Raw genomic sequence first — 21,976 nt, 5'->3', positions numbered from 1 at the left:
ATCACAATTGTGGTTTGGTTGAGCGTTTTAGCAGAATGCATTACTGTGAATACAAAGAGGAAGGAACAACTCGTCTCTTTGTATTCACATGTATCACAAATTGAAAAAAAAAAAAACAATTGGGAAAAATATTGTATCCGTGCGTTAATAATTAAGTGTAAATAAATGATTAATAGCCCAATTTCCCTGTAATGCTATCACTCATTTTATATTATGTTTTTGTCCTTCGGTCGCCCGAGCAGACGGAAATAACTTGGAAATAACTTTTTTGATATTTGATAAAAACCAGACCAATAACATTTTATGTTATAATAACAAGATTCGTAATTCGTCGTTATGATTTTTTTTGTACTTGGATTGTTATTTTAATAACAGACTTATGACATTTTTAGTTATACTTCGAACAAATTTTTGTTATTATTTTTTGTTATTTTAACAACTAATCCAACAAAAAAATGTTATTCCAAAGTTGTTTTGACTATCAACCTAATAACATTTTTTTTATGATAACATAAACTGATATCAAACCCTTATATGCAAAAAATGATTTTTCATGAAGATTCCATAACATTTTCTGTTATTTTAACAGTATTTGTAATTGAAATGGTATAAATTTTGTTATTACCGTCTGCCCGGGTCTGAATATAGAATTTGAAACTTGCTTTGAAAATGATGAAAGAAGCATAAAATTATCAAGAGATAATTGCAGCTGCTCATTTAAATAGTTGCAACATATTTAGGAATTCAAGAAAAATATTTTAAAGTTTTATTTTCAAATTTGAAGAGTATTCTAATTGATTAAAAGTGGAAAAAATAGACGTTCTCGAATATTTTCTCAACAGATTGCTATCAAATTAAGCGCTTTTTTGTCATCTGTATACAAATTAAAAAATATACTTTTTTTTATTGTAAAGTAATACAAACAGCTCATATTAAGTTGCATGAGTAACTTATTTTCAGCCTCATTTCCAACATTTTTAATTAAAAAAATATTACTGATTTAAATTGCAATACATTCTAATTTTTACAAAATATTGCAAAGACTTATGATATATTGAAAAAAATATCTATAGTGAAAAGTTTTAATAAAAATAACAACCTCAAAAAATATTTGGGAATGAATGTTAACATATCATAAACTTTTAAAAAGTGTGAAAAACTTAATCTTTCTCGAATTGTTTTTTCAATATCAAAATGAAAATTTAAACAACACGTTCAACAATTGCAAATTTTTGAAACATCGAAATCAACTTTTCTTCTACCGCACAAAACAGTACCTTACATTCTATGGTAGCAAAAGCCGTGCCGCCGTGCCAGTGAATAACTTTATGATTAGCGCACATTTCTTCCTCTGCTGACGACGACGACGGCGATCAACGACTGTGACTGGCTGGCTGGCAAGTGTGAAGCGCACGCGACGGGGGTTCGAATCCCGAGACAGACGACGAGCAGCCGCGCAAAACTCAACGCGACACACCGGGGCAAATTAAAAACACCGCCGACGATGATCCCCGCTCACCTGCCGCACCTTCGAACAAACGAGACACGGTGGAGGAGAATAAAAATTTCGATAATCCTCCAAAACAAGAAGCTAAAATATGATACCTTTCTCGACAGTAGGGTAAATTGTCAATTGTTGGTCATTTTTGGCAATTAAAACTTTTGAAATGCATTCACATGATTAAAATGATAAATTTAGACAAATTTATCAAACAAGTTACCAATTGCCCAAAGTCGTTGCCAGCTGTCATTTTGCGGCAAAGACTTTTGCAAAGACTCCAACCCCATCCGTGTTCATCCCTCACGGAGTCCATGTCCTCGTCACGGTCGTCGTCGGCATCGTGCAGTAGTCGCCGTGCTGGTTGTTGTCATGGTAGTCATGGTCTCGGTGTCGGTTGCTTGATCACAGCAGGCTCTTCCTTCTGGCAGCAGCAGCATTTTAATATTTAAATGAGTTTTGTGCCACCACCGCCACCGACCGCGTCAGAGCCTACTACTGCTGGGGTGTAAATTTTGCCTTCTCCCAGGGTTTCAAGATGGAATTTCTGAATCAATAAAGTTGCATCATAAAAGCTCGCCCCCATCGGAAATCTATCGGGGTCTGCTGGTGGTTTGGTAGCCAACTTGATTCTGACAGCAAGTCTTCGTAACCTGACCGGATGGCAACCGTGCTGCGCTTCAAACTGCCCACTTGACACGCTGAGCTACTGTAACAGTAACGGTAGCGAAATGGTTTCAACTTTCATTGCAGTGGAAATGTGTGAAGAAAACTTCAAAATTGTATACAACGTGTCGCAAAATTACAATTTTTAGACGAATTCTGAAAAATTGAGAGTATTGCAACGAAAACACCCTTTGGATATGATTTATCCGTGAAATTCATGTCATGTGTTGGCTTCCATGAAAAACGTCAATATTTTTTGACCCAGTGTTAAGTTTTTTTTTTGTTGGCTTTAGACCACTGCTACCATGACTTTGATCTATGCGGTATAGTGTTACGGGTTGCCAGATAAATCTTAGAATGCCAGATTTGCGAAGTGTCAGCCAGAATAAAGATCAATCAATATATCAATCAATATATATGTTGTCCTAGGCCTATATATGCCATTTTTGTGTATATGGAGCTTATAGTACTCGAAAATAACATTTGGGAAGGGCGTCAGGTATTAAAATATTTTTGTATTTTGCAATTTAAAAATTAGTGTATCTCGAAGCCGTTGCATCGTATCAAAAAGTGGTCAAAGACAAACTTGTAGGAAATTGGATGGGCTTTCTGAGAAAAATATACTGAAACAAAAATACACGCCACTTCTATGAGATTTTTCAGTTTTTCAGTTTAAAAGTTAAGTTTGCAAAAATACAAAAATATTTATATACCTTACGCCCTTCTCAAATGTTATTTTCGAGTACTATTGGCTCCATATACACAAAAATGGCATATATATGCCTAGGATAACATGTCAACAAAGTTTCATTGAAATTGGAGAGAGTCGGGTACAAAAGTACCAGAAAAATTCCTGATTTGAGCTGGAATTGCTCCATATGTTTACAGGACCTATTCAAAAAAACTCTAGATATGTGCCAGGTTTTGACTGATTTGACGATAATGACTGATTTGGACAGACTTTTAGTTTTTGGTTCATTTCGAACAACTATCAAAGAACAATTTAAAATTGAATTTTTGTTGTTAATATTTATTTTATTCAAATGTAAGTTCAACCTTTTTGAGGCAAATGAAGACGTAATGTACTTTTAGAACGGTTTTTGAGTTATTTGCACTTGCGAGATTTTTTAACTCTAATGAATCGTGAAATATGAGAATCATTTAAAAATTATTGAAAAACAATTTTAACAGTTTTAAGCGTCTCTGTACTGGGACATTTTTGATAACAAAGTCAGAATTGCGTTTATTTAATCGATTTTAATTTTTGGCATTGAATAGCAATTTCAAGTCAAATTCTAAAATTTTGTACAAACGGTATTGTGTAGCCGCAAACTGCCTCCAGGAAATCACCCACCACGTGGGAGTGATCACGGACCGCGACGTGCTTCTTGCTTGTCCGCTTGCTGAGATGCGACTGCCCGACTGACAGCCGCACGCTGTCATCGAGCAGTTCCCTGTTGTCACTGCGAGAGTGCAATAGGCACTCTCTACATAGACTGGCACGCTCTCATGCGTGTGCCCCACACATCTCCCTTCCTCTCTGAAATAAAATAATTTGATGTTATGTTGAATTGCACATATTACATTTAAAACTAACATCGAAAAGTATCTATACAAATGTTTCGGATAAAAAGGTTCCTTTGTTTTGTTCCGGTATAGCGAATACCAATTTAACACTTAGGGGTTTTTTTGTGTTCGCCGCGGAATCTGACTGCCACTGGATTATTAGTCCAGTGCGCGGTCTGATTTATCCATACAGGCTGACAATATTTCTACCATCACGCACCGCATTTTCTCTTATCACTCGTCTGCCTAAATACATTTTTGATCAACGCTTGTTAAAATAATCCTTATCCTTCGCTAAGTTTTCGCAAAAACTATAATTCTTTTATCATTTTCCCCTTTTCACTTTTCATAAAAGGTCATCATTCTAACCTTTTCCATTTCTCTTTATGGCTGTTTGTATCCTGTCGTTTAAGATTCCTTCTAAAATCGCGCAAAAATTTTATAATTTATCTGTTCCGTTTCCTGAGTGATTAAATGATTTAAACTTTCTCTTTAACATAAGATCTTGTTTCGCATAAGTACTCTGTTCCCTATCTTCTTTTGAGTGGGATGCCTGACCACACTTTTGTCTTTTTCTTACCCAATGATTCATCTGACTTCTCTTTTTATCTTTACCGTGTGGCTCACCCAATTCCACACTTCTCTTTTTTCTTCAAATAGCCCGGCTTCTCTCCTTTCCCTTTGACTTGCGGTTCACCTCTCTATTTTAATCTATCTATCCCTCTATCCTTCTAAGTATCTATATTTATCTTTCCCTCTTTATCTATCTACCAAACTCTTTCATAAGCTAGCTCTCTCCTTATCTAACCTTCTCTCTATATAATTCCCTTTATATATCCCTATCTATCTTTCTATACCTATCTCTTAAACTCTTACATTCGCTAACTCTGTCCTTATCTAACCCTCTCTCTGTCTAATTCTCTCAACCTCCCCTGTCTCTAACACCCAACTACATTAGTTATTGTAAACGATAAACCTAAACTAGTCACGATAGCCTTCGATTGATCTTTCTCAAACCTTAAACTATTTAAACCCACATTAACGTATTTCCCAGTTCCGAAATATTTTAGCAGAGCTGGTTTTGCTAGAATGCTGTAAGAATATCCAGCTCTGTGAGAACTCTGCTAGAATTTTGCTAGAACGTGACTGGGTTGGCATGCTTCATTTTCTGCGAAAACCAGATTCTACATAACCAAAATGTACAGCTTAATGAAAACACTAGTCTAAGAAAACAACTAAGTCATTTGTTACGTTCCTGGCGTACTCTGAGCGATTTAAGCCACTCAGTTGTTCGAAGCACATGTTTGAACATACTCACAATCCTCATCCAACGATCAGTGACTTTTTTTTATTCCCTTTTCCGATCGGTCCGTACGAATGCACTCTTCCTTCTCCCTTTAAGAGTGGGCTTCTAAAATACACCCTTCTTTTAACTCTACAGAGTGGTCTGATCTACCGCACTCTTCTTGTTTATTTTTGAGTAGTAAGCGCTAACTCGTCTTTTTCCCTTAGAACGATCGATTTTTTTAGAAATTATAACTTTGCCTAGCGGTCCTCGGAAACACGCTGTGGTGGTGCGGTCTCAAACTCTCCCACATCTTTGAGTAGTCCCTCAAACTACACTCTTTCTCATTCGAGCGGTCTCAAAACACGCTTTGGTGGTGCGGTCTCAAGCTCACACACACAACTTGAGTGGTCCATCAGACTTCACCCTTTCTCGTACGAGCGGTCCTCAAAACCTCGCTCTGGCGGTGCGGTCTCAAACTCACACACACACCTTGAGTGGTCCATCAGACTTCACTCTTCCTCTTCCGAGCGGTTCCAAAAACTCGCTCTGGTGGTGCGGTCTCAAACTCACACACACACCTTGAGTGGTCCATCAGACTTCACTCTTCCTCTTCCGAGCTGTTCTCAAAAACTCGCTCTGGTGGTGCGGTCTCAAACTCACACACACACCTTGAGCGGTCCATCAATCTTCACTCCTCCTTTCCGAAATTGGGTCTCCTGACCTCGCACACATACATACCACAAACTATTCCATGCGTCAAATCTTCTCCAAAGGTGTTCTTTACAAACACTGTTTAATTTCTCAACGACTACTACTTTCTCATCACCAACGCACAACACCAACCGCAATCCGTACGGCACTTTCCCAAACAAACAAAAATACTGGAACAAACCCGCAGTGTGGGTGATTTCCTGGATGATTTCAAAGTGAAAACTGCAGGATTTGCTATAATAAAGTAAGCAAAATATCTGCCACGGTCGCCAAAATGTGTAGCCGCAAACTGCCTCCAGGAAATCACCCACCACGTGGGAGTGATCACGGACCGCGACGTGCTTCTTGCTTGTCCGCTTGCTGAGATGCGACTGCCCGACTGACAGCCGCACGCTGTCATCGAGCAGTTCCCTGTTGTCACTGCGAGAGTGCAATAGGCACTCTCTACATAGACTGGCACGCTCTCATGCGTGTGCCCCACACAGGTATCATTTGTTTTGATATATCTGAGTTCAAACATTTCTGCGAGAATTTGTAAAGTTTAATTTGATATAACAAGTTTTCAAATGAGAGCAGTTCTCTACGGAATCGGTCTTTTTTCTTCAATTTTAATTTTTGTATTTTTTAATCCGACTGAAACTTTTTTGGTACCTTCGGTATGCCCAAAGAAGCCATTTTGCATCATTAGTTTGTCCATATAATTTTCCATACAAATTTGGCAGCTGTCCATACAAAAATGATAAGTGAAAATTTAAAAATCTGTATCTTTTGAAGGAATTTTTTGATCGATTTGGTGTCTTCAACAAAGTTTTAGGTAAGGGATATGGATTACATTGAAACAAATGATACACGGTAAAAAAATTGGTGATTTTTAATTTCACTTTTTGTTCTTAAAACTTGATTTGCAAAAAAACACTATTTTTATTTATTTTTTATTTTTTTATATGTTTTAGAGGACATCAACTGCCAACTTTTCAGAATTTTCCAAAATGGGCAATAAATCTTTGACCGAGTTGATTTTTTTAATTAATACAGTTTTTTTTAGAAAAATTGAATATTGGTCGCAAAAATTTTTCAACTTCATTTTTCGATGTAAAATCGAATTTGCAATCAAAAAGTACTTCAGTGAAATTTTGATAAAGTGCACCGTTTTATAGTTATTAGCATTTTGAGGCAACTTTTTTGAAAATAGTCGCAGTTTTTTATTTTTTTAAAATTAGTGCCTATGGTTGCCCACCTTTGAAAAAAATATTTTTGAAAAGCTGAGAAAATTCTCTATATTTTGCTTTTTTGAACTTTGTTTATACGACAAAATCTGTATTGATTCAAAAAATTATAACTCGGTCAAAGATTTTTTGCCCATTCTGGAAATTTCTGAAAAGTTGGCATTTGATGTCCTCTAAACCATATAAAAAAAAAAATAAAAATAGTGTTTTTTGCAAATCAAATTTAAATGACAAAAAGTGAAATGAAAAATCACCAATTTTTTTACCGAGTATCATTTTTTTCAGTGCAGTCCATATCCAAACCTACAACTTTGCTGAAGACACCAAATCGATCAAAAAAATCCTTCAAAAGATACAGATTTTTGAATTTTCACATATCATTTTTGTATGGACAGCTGCCAAATTTGTATGGAAAATTATATGGACAAACTAATGATGCAAAATGGCTTCTTTGGGCATACCGAAGGCACCAACAAAGTTTCAGCCTGATTAAAAAATACAAAAAAAAAATCGAATGACCGAAATCTCAGAGAATTGCTCATGAGCCAAAATGTATCATTTAACAGAACTGGTTTTAAATTTAAGGTAAGTTTTCATGCAAAATTTTAAATCACGACAAGCCTAGATTTTCTCATCTTTTCGGTACATTAAAAAAGAGCTCAATTTGATTTCTTTTAATTCAATTTCCCATTCATATTAAACTTATCAGTTCACCTGAAAATTTAATGTTGATGGTTATTTCTTACTTATGTAAAGCTTTTAAAAGAATAATTGGTGTTATATCATGATTTGAAAACATCAAGGGAAAAACGTTTCCCACCAAGAGTTAATTAGGATTTTATTACGTTTTTGTTCATCATAATCTGACCAAATTGCATTTAAATTTGCCTTTTAATAATGCTATTCATCGAAGTCGTTAAGCTGAACACCACGTCAAAAAATCACACCATAAATAAAATCATGAAAAATCACAAAAAATACTTCGTTTTTTATGAAAGGTGCCCAAAGAATGCACACATATTCCTTCAACTTGCTTCTAGCATTTGAGAATATTGAGTTATTCATCGAAAAATTAAATGCTTTTCTATTTTGTTTTAAGCTGAAATCCGGAGACTTTTTCTAAAAATTGTTTTTACAGCAAAAAAACTGTTTAATTTTTAAAAATTATGTTTTAATTTATGGTATGATTTGAAACATTGTTTATAAAATGAAAATAAAAATATTTTATTGACGTTTTAGGGGTTTTTGTTAAGCATTGAAGCCATTAATTGCTTCTCACAATAAATTTGACCATTTTAGTTTCGTTCCTGTACAATTTGGCTTCAAAATGTTTATCATTACCAGGATTAGAACAATGTTCAATGATTTTTAAATTTAAAACAAAATGTATTACAAAGTGCGTAGCAAATCTTAACAGTATTGTGGCCCTGTTGGTTATCACATCAAATCAAATCAATCATCAACAAATCTTAACAGTATTGTTACTGTAAAAAAGTGATAATTTTCAGTGAACTCATAGTATGTTTTATCCAAAAGTTTCACTTCTTTTTCTGATTTATGGTCTCAAAAATCAGCGCATAAAAAAATATTAAAAATGCAAACAATGAAATATTAACTTTATACCACTGATTTGCAAACTATTTTCGCCCAGGCACCACAATAGTTTAAGATCAAATCAGCATTTCTAGAGCATTTCTTAAAGGTTCGGTTCGCAATTTTGGCAACTGATTTTTTTCCCCGTGAAAAATTGTTGAAAACTGGCAAGTGGTTTATGGACACCTCCTCCGATGTTTCCACTGAAAACTCTAAACAAACATTCAATATCTAGCCAATCTCACGTCTCAAAATCACTAAATCCCCTTCGACACTCCAACAAATGGGTTTTGTTCTCACACAATAACCTCTCAGACTAGAAGAATCATCCCCAACGACACAATCCGCTCCATTATCATCACGCTTATGGTCATTCCGGGCATTCCACAACAATCTAAAGAATTCCCGCCTGTTTGCCTGTGTGTGTGAATTCACACTTTTCACTTAAACCTGTGCGTTGTTCTTTTGTCGCGAACCGGAATCGAACAACTCTTACAAACGAGAGAGAAAAAAGCTCATTATTTTGCATTAGTTTAGGAAAAAAAAAACACGAGGCACAAAGCTCTCGACAGCGACCCCACAAAACTGTTCATCATCGTCACGATCCGAGGGGTCCGCACCGAGGGGCGCGTCATCATCACTTTAAAGTTGCCGCTGAGATGCTGTGCGCGAGGTGGTGGGAGGCTGCGGAAATGACAGAAAAAATGACAAAAAGATGACACCCCAACAATAGCCGCCTTAACGAGACAGAGAGCGCGTCCAAGATCTCCTTTGTCACGGCTAGGGAGCGCGAGGGGGGCAAAAAATGCAACAATAACAAAAACAACACTGACACCGACTGTTGGGGTGCGAGAGGGAGGGAGAGCGAGAGGGACAGCAATAATAATTTCCATTCATTTGGTTTATTATTTATTGAAAGATATTTATCATTTCTTGTTATTTAAATTTATACATTCTTTTTCAGTCCCGCTCTTGTTTTTTCTCCACTCGGTCTTTTGTTTGGGAAGCATGGTGGTTTTTATGTCTCTCTTTTTTTTCGGTGAATTGGCTCGTTTCTTCAATCAACCGCTCGTAAAGAGTTGCATGGTATGAGGATGGGGGAGGTGGTAGAGTGGGTGGAAACAATGTCGGTAACAATCGCTGTCATTGGGTGGATCACCGTAAGACAAAACGTATTTTTGAAATGGTGTATTTTGTGATCAAAAGAGTGACAAATGAGATCGGATGGATCGTAGTAGTCGGGGCGTGCAGGCGCGTTCATTTTTCGAGCTGTCACGTTTTTTCAAAAAATTCTTGTTTATTGAAAATAAATATTTTTTTTTTCAAATTCATAAGAAGAAATTGTTTGAAAAGCTATGGAATAAAAATGGCTTCAGTAGTGAAAGTTTCTTAAGCGGAATAATCCGAGAAGTTTCGTTTATGGTTTCGTTTGAGCAACCTGCCAAAAATGTATGGAATTTCGTAATTTTTGTTCTCATGGATCAAACTTACTTTTTGCCAAGGTATTTAAAAACGTAGGTTTAAAGAAAACCTAGATGTATGGGTATCAAAAGATCGGAAATTTTATGCCCTTTCCGATTCCTCATAGGTTGACTTGTGAATCTTGGACCGGTTCGGATGCCGGCGGGTTTTCCTACGACGTAATTCCGGGTTGGTACGAAATTCCAACGAAAAATCTATTCTATCGATACGAATACCCCCAAAACGGTGTTATACCCACTCCAAAATGTTTATTTAGCAATTCTATGGTAATATATTGACATTTAGTTGAATTAAAAGTTTGCAAAATTAAGTTTAGATAAGTTTTATATAGAATTTTCAGAGTTATATAAACTTTAATACTAAGTAGTTAGTAAACTTTATATTCAATCCAAATTATTTTTTTAATCAGTCAAGGATGCCTATTTGGAGTTGGGAGACTGGATTTATGGTGATTTGTCAACAAATAACTTTATTTGTATTAATTTTTCGAAAGGTGTACAAACTTTTTTTGCACCTTTTTTATTTTCGTAATAGTATTTGTTATATAACTTTTTATAGAAATCATCTTTTCATGAGCTTATTGTAGCAAAATGTTTGGCATGAGTTTCTGAACAAAACGTAGTACTAGGTTCCTGTCAAACTTTAAATTGTTTACATGTTTCATCACAAAATGTGCATAGTGCCCAAGGGGTGTAAATACTTTTTTTACATACTGTACACTCTGTCAGGTAAAACAGTAGGGTGGGATTTAAACAATGTCGTTGTTAGCTTGGCACTTAGTAGCAACCCAGTTCAGATAGATACAAGTAAAACTATATGTGTTCCGAACAGTAGTTAGTAACAAATGCGATTCCTTGAAGCTGATACAGTTACAGGCCTATCAACTAGTAATCTGAGAAAGTAAACTGCAATGACGGAGTTAATTGAAAGGCTTATTAATATTTGCTTTGAAAATCAGCTCGTTTTTCTTCATAACGGATTTTAATGTAAAACCATATTATCAAAACGATTACTCGTCCAGCTCAAACCTTTGTAGGGGTAAGAGGTGGGACCATCATCATCATTTGCAAAAAAAACATTTTTTTTTAATTTCTGATATGTTTTAGGGGACATCAAATGTCATCTTCAATCTTTGACTGAGTTATGAATTTTTGAATCAATACTGATTTTGTCGCGAAAAAATTTCTTGTAATTTAAATTTTTAAATATATATTTTTTTATTTTTTTGCCCTCCCCCTTTCGACTCAGAGCCGAGGGACGCAAACTTCAAAAAATATTTAAACGGCCCAAATTCCCATTGAAATTTTGATGTTTTTTGAAAAAAATAATATTTTTTTGCCCCCTGATTTTCGGGCCAACATTGAGACAAAAACATTAAATTAAATTTGTACCAGCCTGAGGTGGACTTGAAATCTAAAAAAAAAAACAGAATCCAGTAATTTCCCTTCATCTTACAAAAAAAAACCTGAAGCAACAACAACAGGCGTGAACAAATGCGCGCGATGATGAAATTTTAATGGCATGTTATTAAAATAAATGATGCGATAAATACGATACCTCTACCGTTGGGCAACTCCCAGCCCAAAATAAAACAGGCGAATAGAAAGAGCCAAGCCAAGCCCCCTCGGAACCAAGAAACAAACGCGGAATGTTCCCTTTTGGGCCTGCTAGTGGATGCTGAATTCCTAACAGCAGTGTTGCCAGCATATTTAGAAATTTCAATTTTATTTTTTTCCAAATAAAACTAGCTAAACTGGCACCACTGCCAAAAATTATCCGTGCCGCTGAAAATGAAACAAACGCTGGCCACACTGCCACCACGGATGCTGCCGGATCGCACAAAAATGAAGCCATCAAGAGGGCACAATCCGGCAGCAGCCAGCGGTAGCACATTCCGCGGGGGCCTTGACGTGAGAACAATCTTCGAGATGGAAACTTGCGGGAAAAAGGGGGTATTATTTTGCGTTGGTCAAACAACGACCGGAGAAACGGTTGCCAGCTTTTCACGCTGATTGACCGTGTCAAGTAGCAGTTTTGTCTGTACACACAGAAGACGATTCTTTCCTTCCTTTGTTGGGCGCGGAGCATAAAGACGTGCGTCCTCTTAAACCGTACAGAAAGAGGGAATGAAAGAAGGAAGTCAATCCTTTTGGCATCAGGTTCAGCTTGGATCTCCGGCCGAAGAGGTTGACAGAACTGCAATTATCTTATCAAGCTTGACACGGTTTGGCCCCTTCCTTGGTTTAACATTGCTGCTTTCTGATGGCAAACTACTCAGTTGCAACAGGCGGGAGGATAAAGTTGGTGGCGATGATGATAACGAGATTATTAAGGCTACCAGCATAATACAGAAGACTATTGAAGCATTGTAATTTTTTTTAAGGAAGTGAGTAGACAGTTTTTTTAGTTTGCTTTATTTGATGTAGAATGAGGTGTGAATTTTATGTTGAAGAAATTGATAACAAAGAGCAGCTCTTTGTTTACTAATATGGGTTTAAGGTGAAGACTTCGATCATTGCCGTTTGCAAAATTTTCAGAAAATTCCTTCTAAAAGTCCCAATTTTTAAGGGTTTTTAAGAAGGGTACAAGCGGCATATTAGCATTAGCATTAGTATTTGAAAGACGCCCCACAACAGCACAGTGGGAAAAATTTCCCGAAAAATTACCGCAACATGATTTCTTGCAAACCATCAATCATGGGATAAAAGTTTGTAAAATTGAGCTAACTTCATAGCAGTTTAGAGTAATGACCAATTTTCATTGAAAATGATTGACGATTTAACCCTAATGGGTTTCACAAAAAAAAAACGATGTCGCAAACATTATATTATGAAAAGGCTTTTTTGATATTTTTAATCATATCAAAAATCATGATTTTCAAAAAAAAAAATGGCAACACTGTCTAATAGATTTTGACCGACTTGTGCCATAGGAGCAATTCTCAGCTTTCGGTCATTCGATTTTTTTTAGTCCGGCTTCAACTTTTTTGGTGATTTTGGTATGGCCAAAGAAGCCATTTTGCATAATTGGTTTGTCCATATAATTTTCCATACAAAATTGGCAGTTGCCCATACAAAAATGTTATATGAAAAAACAATCTGTATTTTTTGACGGAATTTCTTGATCGATTCGGTGTCTTCGGCAAAGTTGTAGATATGGATAAGGACTGCACTGAACAAAATGATACATGGTAACCCGAGCAGACGGAAATAACTTGTGAATAACATTTTTTGATATTTGAAAATACTTGGCCAATAACATTTTATGTTATTTATAACAAGATTTGTTATTCGTCGTTATTATTTTTTGTTATTGAATTGTTATTGTAATAACAGACTAATAACATTTTTGGTTATTCTTCAAACAAATTTTTGTTATTATTTTTTGTTATTTTAACAACAATTATCAATTATCCCAATAACAGTTGGCGGTATTCTTCCATAACAAAAAATGTTATTATGGATTGTTTTGGCAATCAACCGATATCAGACCAATAACAAATTTTGCTATGATAACATAAACTGTTATTTAACTTTTATGCAAAAATGGATTTTGCAAGAATATTCCATAACACTTTCTGTTATTATAACAGTAATTGTTATTGAAATGGCATGAATTTAATTATAACCACCTGTTCGGGAAAACATTTTTTTGTGATTGTCAATTTCCTTTTATTGTCAATAAAACCTAATTTGCAAAAAAACACTTTTTTTAATTTTCTGGTATGTTTAAGAGACATCAAATGCTAACGTATCAGAAATTTCCAGGTTGTGTAAAAAATTTTTGACCGAGATATGAATTTTTTAATCAGAACTGATTTTTTTTAAAATCGAAATATTTGTCGAAAAAACTTTTCAACTTCATTTTTCTATGTAAAATCGAATTTGCAATCAAAAAGCACTTCAGTGAAATTTTAATAAAGTGTGCCGTTTTCAATTGATAGCCATTTTTAGGTAACTTTTTTGAAATAGTTGCAGTTATTCATATTTTTGGATTAGTGCACATTTTTGGTCAATTTAAAACGAATTTCAAAGCTGAGAAAATTTCTACATTTTGCTTTTTTGAACTTTGCTAAAAAGACCCTTAATCGCTGAGATATTCCCAATATTTTTTTCAAAAGTGAGCAAACATGTGCACTTATTTAAACAAAATAAAAACTGCTTCTATTTTCAAAAAAGTTACTTGAAAACGGTGAACTTTATCAAAGTTTCACTAAAGTACTTTTTGATTGCAAATTTGATTTTACATAGAAAAATTAAATTGAAAATATTTTACGACCAATATTTCGATATTTTTTCCAAAATCAGTGTTTTTTTTCAAATATTCATTTTTGAAATTTTTGATTTTTGAAAAGTTGGTATTTGATGTCGTTTAGAATCATTTTTTGAATGTTTGAGTTTATAATAAAAAATTTATGTTTTTAAAGTTTTCGATGTTTTTTTTCGCTAAAATTTTAGTTTTCCCCGAATATTACTTTTTTTGAAAACCAATGATTGCAAAATAACTGAACTAGTGTAAAATGAATTTCAAAGCACTTTTTTTCATTCAAATGTTGAAACTATTTCGATTTTTATATTCTTCCCCCCCCCCTCCCCGCCTGGAGCCGATGGGCAAAAACTTTGAAAAATATTTGCATCAGCCTAATCTTATTATGAGATTTTTCAAAAACGGTTAGCATGCGCATTTTTTTTATCATTTAAGTCGAATTAAAAATTTTTTGAGCGATTAACTGAATTTTCGGTTAAAAATCAAAAAGTTTTGAAAAATTTGGATTGAAGCTTGAATTTCTTATGTTTTTGACGATGGTTACAAGACAAGTTCATTCAAGCTTCGTGGCCTTTGTTTGAGTTTACTCGCTCTTATCAGAAGTTCCCAGGGGGATTTGTGACGATTTGTGATATCACTTCCCAAATGCGAGCTCATTGGTAGTAAATAGTATTGTTTGTATCATCGATATTTATGAATGGTGCATCCCCGGGCAAGGATGATAAGAACTGTTTTGATCGATACAATTCCAAGAATTTGTGATTCACAACAAAAGAAGTATCTTTTATGTAATAATAATCGAACATTTGTCAAATTTAAGAGCTGAGATAAGATTATGAACTAATGAATATGGGCAATGCTGGTGTATAAATAACCACACTTTTTCAATGGAATATCAGTCGAAAAGTGTTGTCTAACCTGGATGCTATAATGGTGACTTTTAAATCACTTCTAGCAGTTCTAGGATTGCTCCTGATTGGAGTGCATTCTGGAAATGCATCAACTGTTGAAGATCAAATGCGTGATCTTCAGTTGAGGTTTGTTTTAGATTTTTAAGTGATTGAATTTATGTAAAATATTTTTATTTCTGGAAGATTGGAGCAAATGTTCGAAGAACAGGGTGCTCAAATCAAGCAGCTGACGGTGGAGATGAATCAGCTTAGACAAACGGTCGAGCGTCTTTCCGGAATTGTCCAAAATGTGGATCACTCGATGAAGATTGTGGAGAACAACCACGATATCGTGATGAGAAACCTCACCCATGTGACTGATCAATCTAAGTGAGTATTAGCTTTGATCCCTTGGTTGAATTTTCTAACCTCGTTTATTTTTCAGTGAAATTATGGTGAACCAACAGTTCTGCGCCAACCACGACCGTTTGCGAGACTTGTACTTTGAGCTTCTGCCAAGATGTGAAGATCCAACGGTGCCACCAGTTACGACCCAGCAACCTCCCACACCCCCCGTAGATCCAAACGTATACCAGTCCTGCGCTGCTGCTCCACCTATCTCCGGAGTGTACAATCTGGTACTCCGGGACAATATCGTGTTCCAAGGGTACTGCGAACAGAACCTGGTTGGTGGTGGCTGGCTGGTGTTCCAAACTCGATTCGATGGCTCGGTGGACTTTAACCGTAGCTGGACCGAATACCGGGATGGCTTTGGGGATCCATCCGGGGAGCACTGGCTTGGACTGAAATATCTGAATCAGTTGACTACTTTAAAATCAGTTCATCTTTTAATCGACATGGAGGATTATGCTCTGAATAATGAGTATGCATACTATTCTGGATTTGTGGTTGGACCCGAGCAGAGCTACTACTCAATCAATTCGGTGGGGAATCTTCATGGAAATGCCGGCGATTCTTTTAGCGCCCTTTCCGGAGAATCATTTGCAACGTTTGATTTTTCCGCTCCAAACAATGATTGGGCAGAGTGTGCCAAAACGTGGGCAAGTGGCTATTGGTATTTTGGATGCTCTTCTCCTGCAGGACTGTAAATGATGTTCGTTTTTAAAAGTTGACTTTAACCTCACAATGTTATTTTTTACAGGAATAACTTGAACGGAATCTACGGACTCGACCATGGAGAACGAGGAATTTGGTGGGGATCTTTCGGATCAGGGGGTATAAGTTTTTCCCCGTTGAAATACGTAAAGATGATGATTCGTTACGACAAGGCTCCGGTAAAATAAAATTATTGATTTTCTAAAGCATCATTAATAAACTAGAAGCAACAATGTAAATAACACCCATCGATTCCATAGAAAGAACGTCCCAAATCACACAATGTCAAAGATACCAATTTGATCGTTGAATCTACCCAAAAGTTACAGTCGCCAATTATCATCTTCAGATGCCGTCGTGAAATTTTGAGGGAGGGAGCCGGATCAAAAGAAAACCAACTGTAGCAAATGCACCATATAATTATGTTTTTAACACTTGATTGTGCCCGTAAATTCGTTATTAAGATGTTTTCCCACCACTCTTTGAAACGTTTCAGCCAACACCTTTTGTTTCTGCTAGACCTTCTCTGGTATCGTTCTTCACTTCTGGCCCAGAACAGCGATCGATGATTGACTTTCCCACACAGCTTTTGCTACTGTTTCTTCACACGATGAACAAAGAAAGCTCGGCCTGGCCGTTAGAACTATAACAACTTGCAGATTTTTGCTACCGGCGAAACGCGATCGATTCGGTTTGTGGGCCCTGCCTATCCATGGGAAGAAGGCTGCTGATGTTTGAATAGTTAAGATCTTAGTTACTTTTGAATGGTGAATGTGAAATGAAAGTGAAATAACCGACAGTCAATTGGAGGTATGGGCTCACAGATATAAGCTAATTACATTGTTCTTAATTGAAATCATAATATTTTTTTCAGTGTGGTTTAGTGGATGGTAGTAACCTGGATAGTAAATTAGCTTAAATCATAAAAAAACGAGTTATTTCGAAAAGTGGTCAAAGACAATCTTATGGAAAATTGGAGGAGCCTTCCGTTAATTTTTTTACGAGACTGAAAATTCAAGTCTGTCATATAGAAATTGTCAAAAACCATATAAAAGCTATTTTTTCAACATTTTTATTATAAAAACTAACTTAATCCACCTATGTGGTTGGAGCCTTCCTCACAACATTGGCTGTACACAAGTTTCATCTATTTTTTAGATCCGGCTTCCAAAAAGTACATCGCTATCACTTAAGTGGCCATATCTCGAGACAGGGTTGCCAGATCTTCAATGTTTTGGATTCGTTGGAAAGGTTTTTTGATAACCTAACCAACGATGGGTCGGATGATGGATCCGGACAAAGTTTACATACATTTAAGTGAGATCCGGCTTCAGAAAAGTACATAAATGTCACTTAAGTGGCCATATCTCGAGACAGGGTTGCCAGATCTTCAATGTTTTGGACTCGTTGGAAAGGTCTTTTGATAACCTAACCAACAATAGGTCGGATGGTGGATCCGGACATAGTTTACATACATTTAAGTAAGATCCGGCTTCAAAAAAGTACATCAATATCACCTAAGTGGCCATATCTCGAGACAGGGTTGCCAGTTCTTCAATGTTTTGGACTCGTTGGAAAGGTCTTTTGATAACCTAACCAACGATGGGTCGGATGATGGACCCGGACATAGTTTACATACAGTTAAGCGAGATCCAAATATATGTGAAAACACATTTTTATACATAACTTTTGAACTACTTATCGAAACTTCAATCTGTATAAAACTCGATCTATGGGACCCTAAACCAAGTCGAATGCAACAAGTTCGGGTCAAATCGGTTCAGCCAGTGCCGAGAAACATGAGCTAGTTTGTTGGTCACATACATACATACACACACACACATACACACACACACACATACACACAGACATTTGTTCAGTTTTCGATTCTGAGTCGATATGTATACATGAAGGTGGGTCTACGATGTTTTTGTACGAAGTTCATTTTTAGAGCAGGATTATAGCCTTACCTCAGTGAGGAAGGCAAAACCGCTGTAACTTCACAAGGATTGGACTTAGGACAATGGTCAATACAGAAATCGACTCTCGTGTTTGGTTTTTAAAAATGTTGACGTTTAGAGCACTTTTCATAAAAACAGTTTCTGTAAATGATTTTAGTTTTTTTTTAGGTGAGATGCTCCATCCTGCATTTTTCGTGATTCATTTTGTAACATCTCAGGCTATTTTCACAAAAAAATTGAACGAAAAAAATCGTGGGCTCACCTTCAAATTTGACTTTTAAACTTGAAAATCTCATAAAAGTGGCGTGTTTTTTTCTTTCAGTGTATTTTTTTCGGATAGCCCGTCAAATATCCTACAAGTTTGTCTTTGACCACTTTTTAATAATATGCAACGGCTTCGAGATACAGAAATATTTGAATTCTGAATAACATAAATATTTAAAAAAAAACTTACGTCCTTCTCAAATTTCACTATCGAGTGAAATTGGCTCCATATACAAAAAATGGCTTATATAAGCCTAGGATAACATTTCTACAAAGTTTTATTGAAATCGGAGAGGGTCCGGTACAACCGATTCCCTATTTGGCATGGAGTTGCTCATTTAAAAACTAACTTAATCCACCTATGTGGTTGGAGCCTTCCTCACAACAATGGATGTACACAAGTTTCATCTATTTTTTAGATCCGGCTTCCAAAAAGTACATCGATATCACTTAAGTGGCCATATCTCGAAACAGGGTGGCCAGATCTTCAATGTTTTGCACTCGTTGGAAAGGTCTTTTGATAACCTAACCAAGAATGGGTCGGATGGTGGATCCGGACATAGTTTACATACATTTAAGTGAGATCCGGCTTCAAAAAAGTACATCAATATCACTTAAGTGGCCATATCTCGAGACAGGGTTGCCAGATTTTCAATGTTTTAGACTCGTTGGAAAGGTATTTTGATAACCTATCCAACGTCGGGTCGGATGATGGACCCAGACATAGTTTACATACATTTAAGTGAGATCCGGCTTCAAAAAAGTACATCATATCACTTAAGGGACCATATCTCGAGACAGGGTTGCCAGATCTTCAATGTTTTGGACTCATTGGAAAGGTCTTTTGATAACCTAACCAACGATGGGTCGGATGATGGATCCGGACATAGTTTACATACATTTAAGTGAGATCCGGCTTCAAAAAAGTACATCAATATCACTTAAGTGGCCATATCTCGAGACAGGGTTGCCAGATTTTCAATGTTTTAGACTCGTTGGAAAGGTATTTTGATAACCTATCCAACGTCGGGTCGGATGATGGACCCAGACATAGTTTACATACATTTAAGTGAGATCCGGCTTCAAAAAAGTACATCATATCACTTAAGGGACCATATCTCGAGACAGGGTTGCCAGATCTTCAATGTTTTGGACTCATTGGAAAGGTCTTTTGATAACCTAACCAACGATGGGTCGGATGATGGATCCGGACATAGTTTACATACATTTAAGTGAGATCCGGCTTCAAAAAAGTACATCAATATCACTTAAGTGGCCATATCTCGAGACAGGGTTGCCAGATCTTCAATGTTTTGGACTCGTTAGAAAGGTCTTTTGATAACCTAACCAACGATGGGTCGGATGATGGATCCGGACATAGTTTACATACATTTAAGTGAGATCCGGCTTCAAAAAAGTACATCAATATCACTTAAGTAGCCATATCTCGAGACAGGGTTGCCAGATCTTCAATTTTTTGCACTCGTTGGAAAGGTATTTTGATAACCTAACCAACAATGGGTCGGATGGTGGATTCGGACATAGTACACATACATTTAAGTGAGATCCGGCTTCAAAAAAGTACATCAATATCACTTAAGTGGCCATATCTCGAGACAGGGTTGCCAGATCTTCAATGTTTTTGACTCGTTGGAAAGGTATTTTGATAACCTAACCAACGATGGGTCGGATGATGGACCCGGACATAGTTTACATACAGTTAAGTGAGATCCAAATATATGTGAAAACACATTTTTATACATAACTTTTGAACTACTTATCGAAACTTCAATCTGTGTAAAACTCGATCTATGGGACCCTAAACCAAGTCGAATGCAACAAGTTCGGGTCAAATCGGTTCAGCCAGTGCCGAGAAACATGAGCTAGTTTGTTGGTCACATACATACATACACACACACATACACACACACATACACACACACATACACACACACATACACACAGACATTTGTTCAGTTTTCGATTCTGAGTCGATATGTATACATGAAGGTGGGTCTACGACGTTTTTATACGAAGTTCATTTTTAGAGCAGGATTATAGCCTTACCTCAGTGAGGAAGGCAAAAATATATATTTAATTCTTGGGTCATACTCCGCACAAATTTTAAACCAAAATAATAAAAAAAAAAACAAAATGAATACCTAATTTAATCCGTCAATATCGTGAAAATTTGCTTAAATTTAATAATGTACACTGGTTTTGAGAAAAATCCATTTGAAGAATGATTTTAACAAAAAAAAAGCAACATGAAAAAATACTAAATTACAAGATGCTTACACGGAGCAAAAAGAAGAAGAAAAAGAAAAAAGAAGAGAAATCCCATGGAACGATTTTGAAAAACGTGCCTTGAACTTTGAACACTTTGTTCGTGGTTTCCACCATCATGAACGCTTGTTCACGATTTTGGGAACTCTATTTTTCTCCGTGTAGTTGAAGTCACGAGGGTAACAGGAAATCGTAGAATTCAATTTTTTTTTAATTTCAAGACAAAAAATTAAATTTATGAAAAACCTTATGAAATACTGTTATTCCAAAAGAAAAGAAATTCATGCATACAGTAAAAATCTCTGTTGAAATTCAAAAATATCCAATAAAGTAAGAAGTGGACCAGATGCAAGTGGTAGAAGATGATTAAATAAAACAGGCAAAAACCGCTTAAATGCAGGTGTTCTTTTAAAGCATATGAACAGAAATTTGCCTCTGGGACCGTGTACGTCACTCAAAAAAGCAGCCTAAATATTGATGTGTTAAAATGGGAATATTTTTTGACGGATTAACAATGCTCAAAAAGGGTTTTCAAGGTAAGAGATTTCTCTACAAAATATTTTTTAGTGGTCGATCCACCTATAAAGCCTGGTCAATAAAAAATCCTTTAAAAAGTCCAAAACCTTAAAAAATTGCAAAAATGCAATTTTCACCGTTAAAATATTTAGATTCATACAAATATTGAAATAGGCCGGTAAAATACAACTTTCTAGGGGAAAGTTGGGCAAGTGTAACAAGCTAAGGAAATGCTCATTATAACCCATTAAAAAATTTAAAAATCTGTCGGATTTTATTATAATCATCTTATTCTAGGTCTTGACTAAAACTTTGTTAGAACAAGTTTTTAAAAAATCCTGTTTTTAATGCAAAAAATTGATTTAAAAATTTTTGATTTTCCGTACGTTCTACTTTACTAGTGGGGCAAGACGAACAACCCGTTGGGGCAAGAGGAACAATGCATGAAAAAAAAAACATGTTAATTTGCTAACAATTGAACTGTTATCACTTAGATACATCAGATTAGAATGTATTTGAAAACTTTCTTTCATTTTTAGATTAAATAATAATATTTTACTAAAAATTTTATCGTTTTTACGAAAAAAAATATTACTTAGATGATAAATAGTAAATATTCACAATATCACTATATTTTGTACAGAATT

The 21,976-nt window shown here is 35.8% G+C and overlaps 2 protein-coding genes across 4 annotated transcripts in view; one reads left to right on the top strand and one right to left on the bottom strand.

Annotated features, from left to right (window-relative positions):
• LOC120426748 (transcription factor sox-2) overlaps window positions 1–21,976 on the bottom strand; it is a 175,323-nt gene that overhangs the window by 10,464 nt on the left and 142,883 nt on the right. The gene's annotated exons all lie outside the window — the stretch shown is intronic.
• On the top strand, window positions 14,608–16,537 carry LOC120426753 (angiopoietin-related protein 6-like). The gene is made up of 4 exons (XM_052708344.1): window positions 14,608–15,333; window positions 15,391–15,576; window positions 15,632–16,291; window positions 16,349–16,537. The coding sequence occupies exons 1-4, from the start codon at window positions 15,227–15,229 to the stop codon at window positions 16,488–16,490; spliced, it is 1,095 nt and encodes a 364-aa protein (XP_052564304.1). The 5' UTR covers window positions 14,608–15,226; the 3' UTR covers window positions 16,491–16,537.

The sequence above is a fragment of the Culex pipiens genome, chromosome 2 (assembly GCF_016801865.2).
Source record: "Culex pipiens pallens isolate TS chromosome 2, TS_CPP_V2, whole genome shotgun sequence".
In the NCBI taxonomy this organism is placed as follows: Eukaryota; Metazoa; Arthropoda; class Insecta; order Diptera; family Culicidae; genus Culex; species Culex pipiens.
Note: the sequence above shows the minus strand (reverse complement) of the source record. Positions and strands in the feature narration are given on the sequence as shown.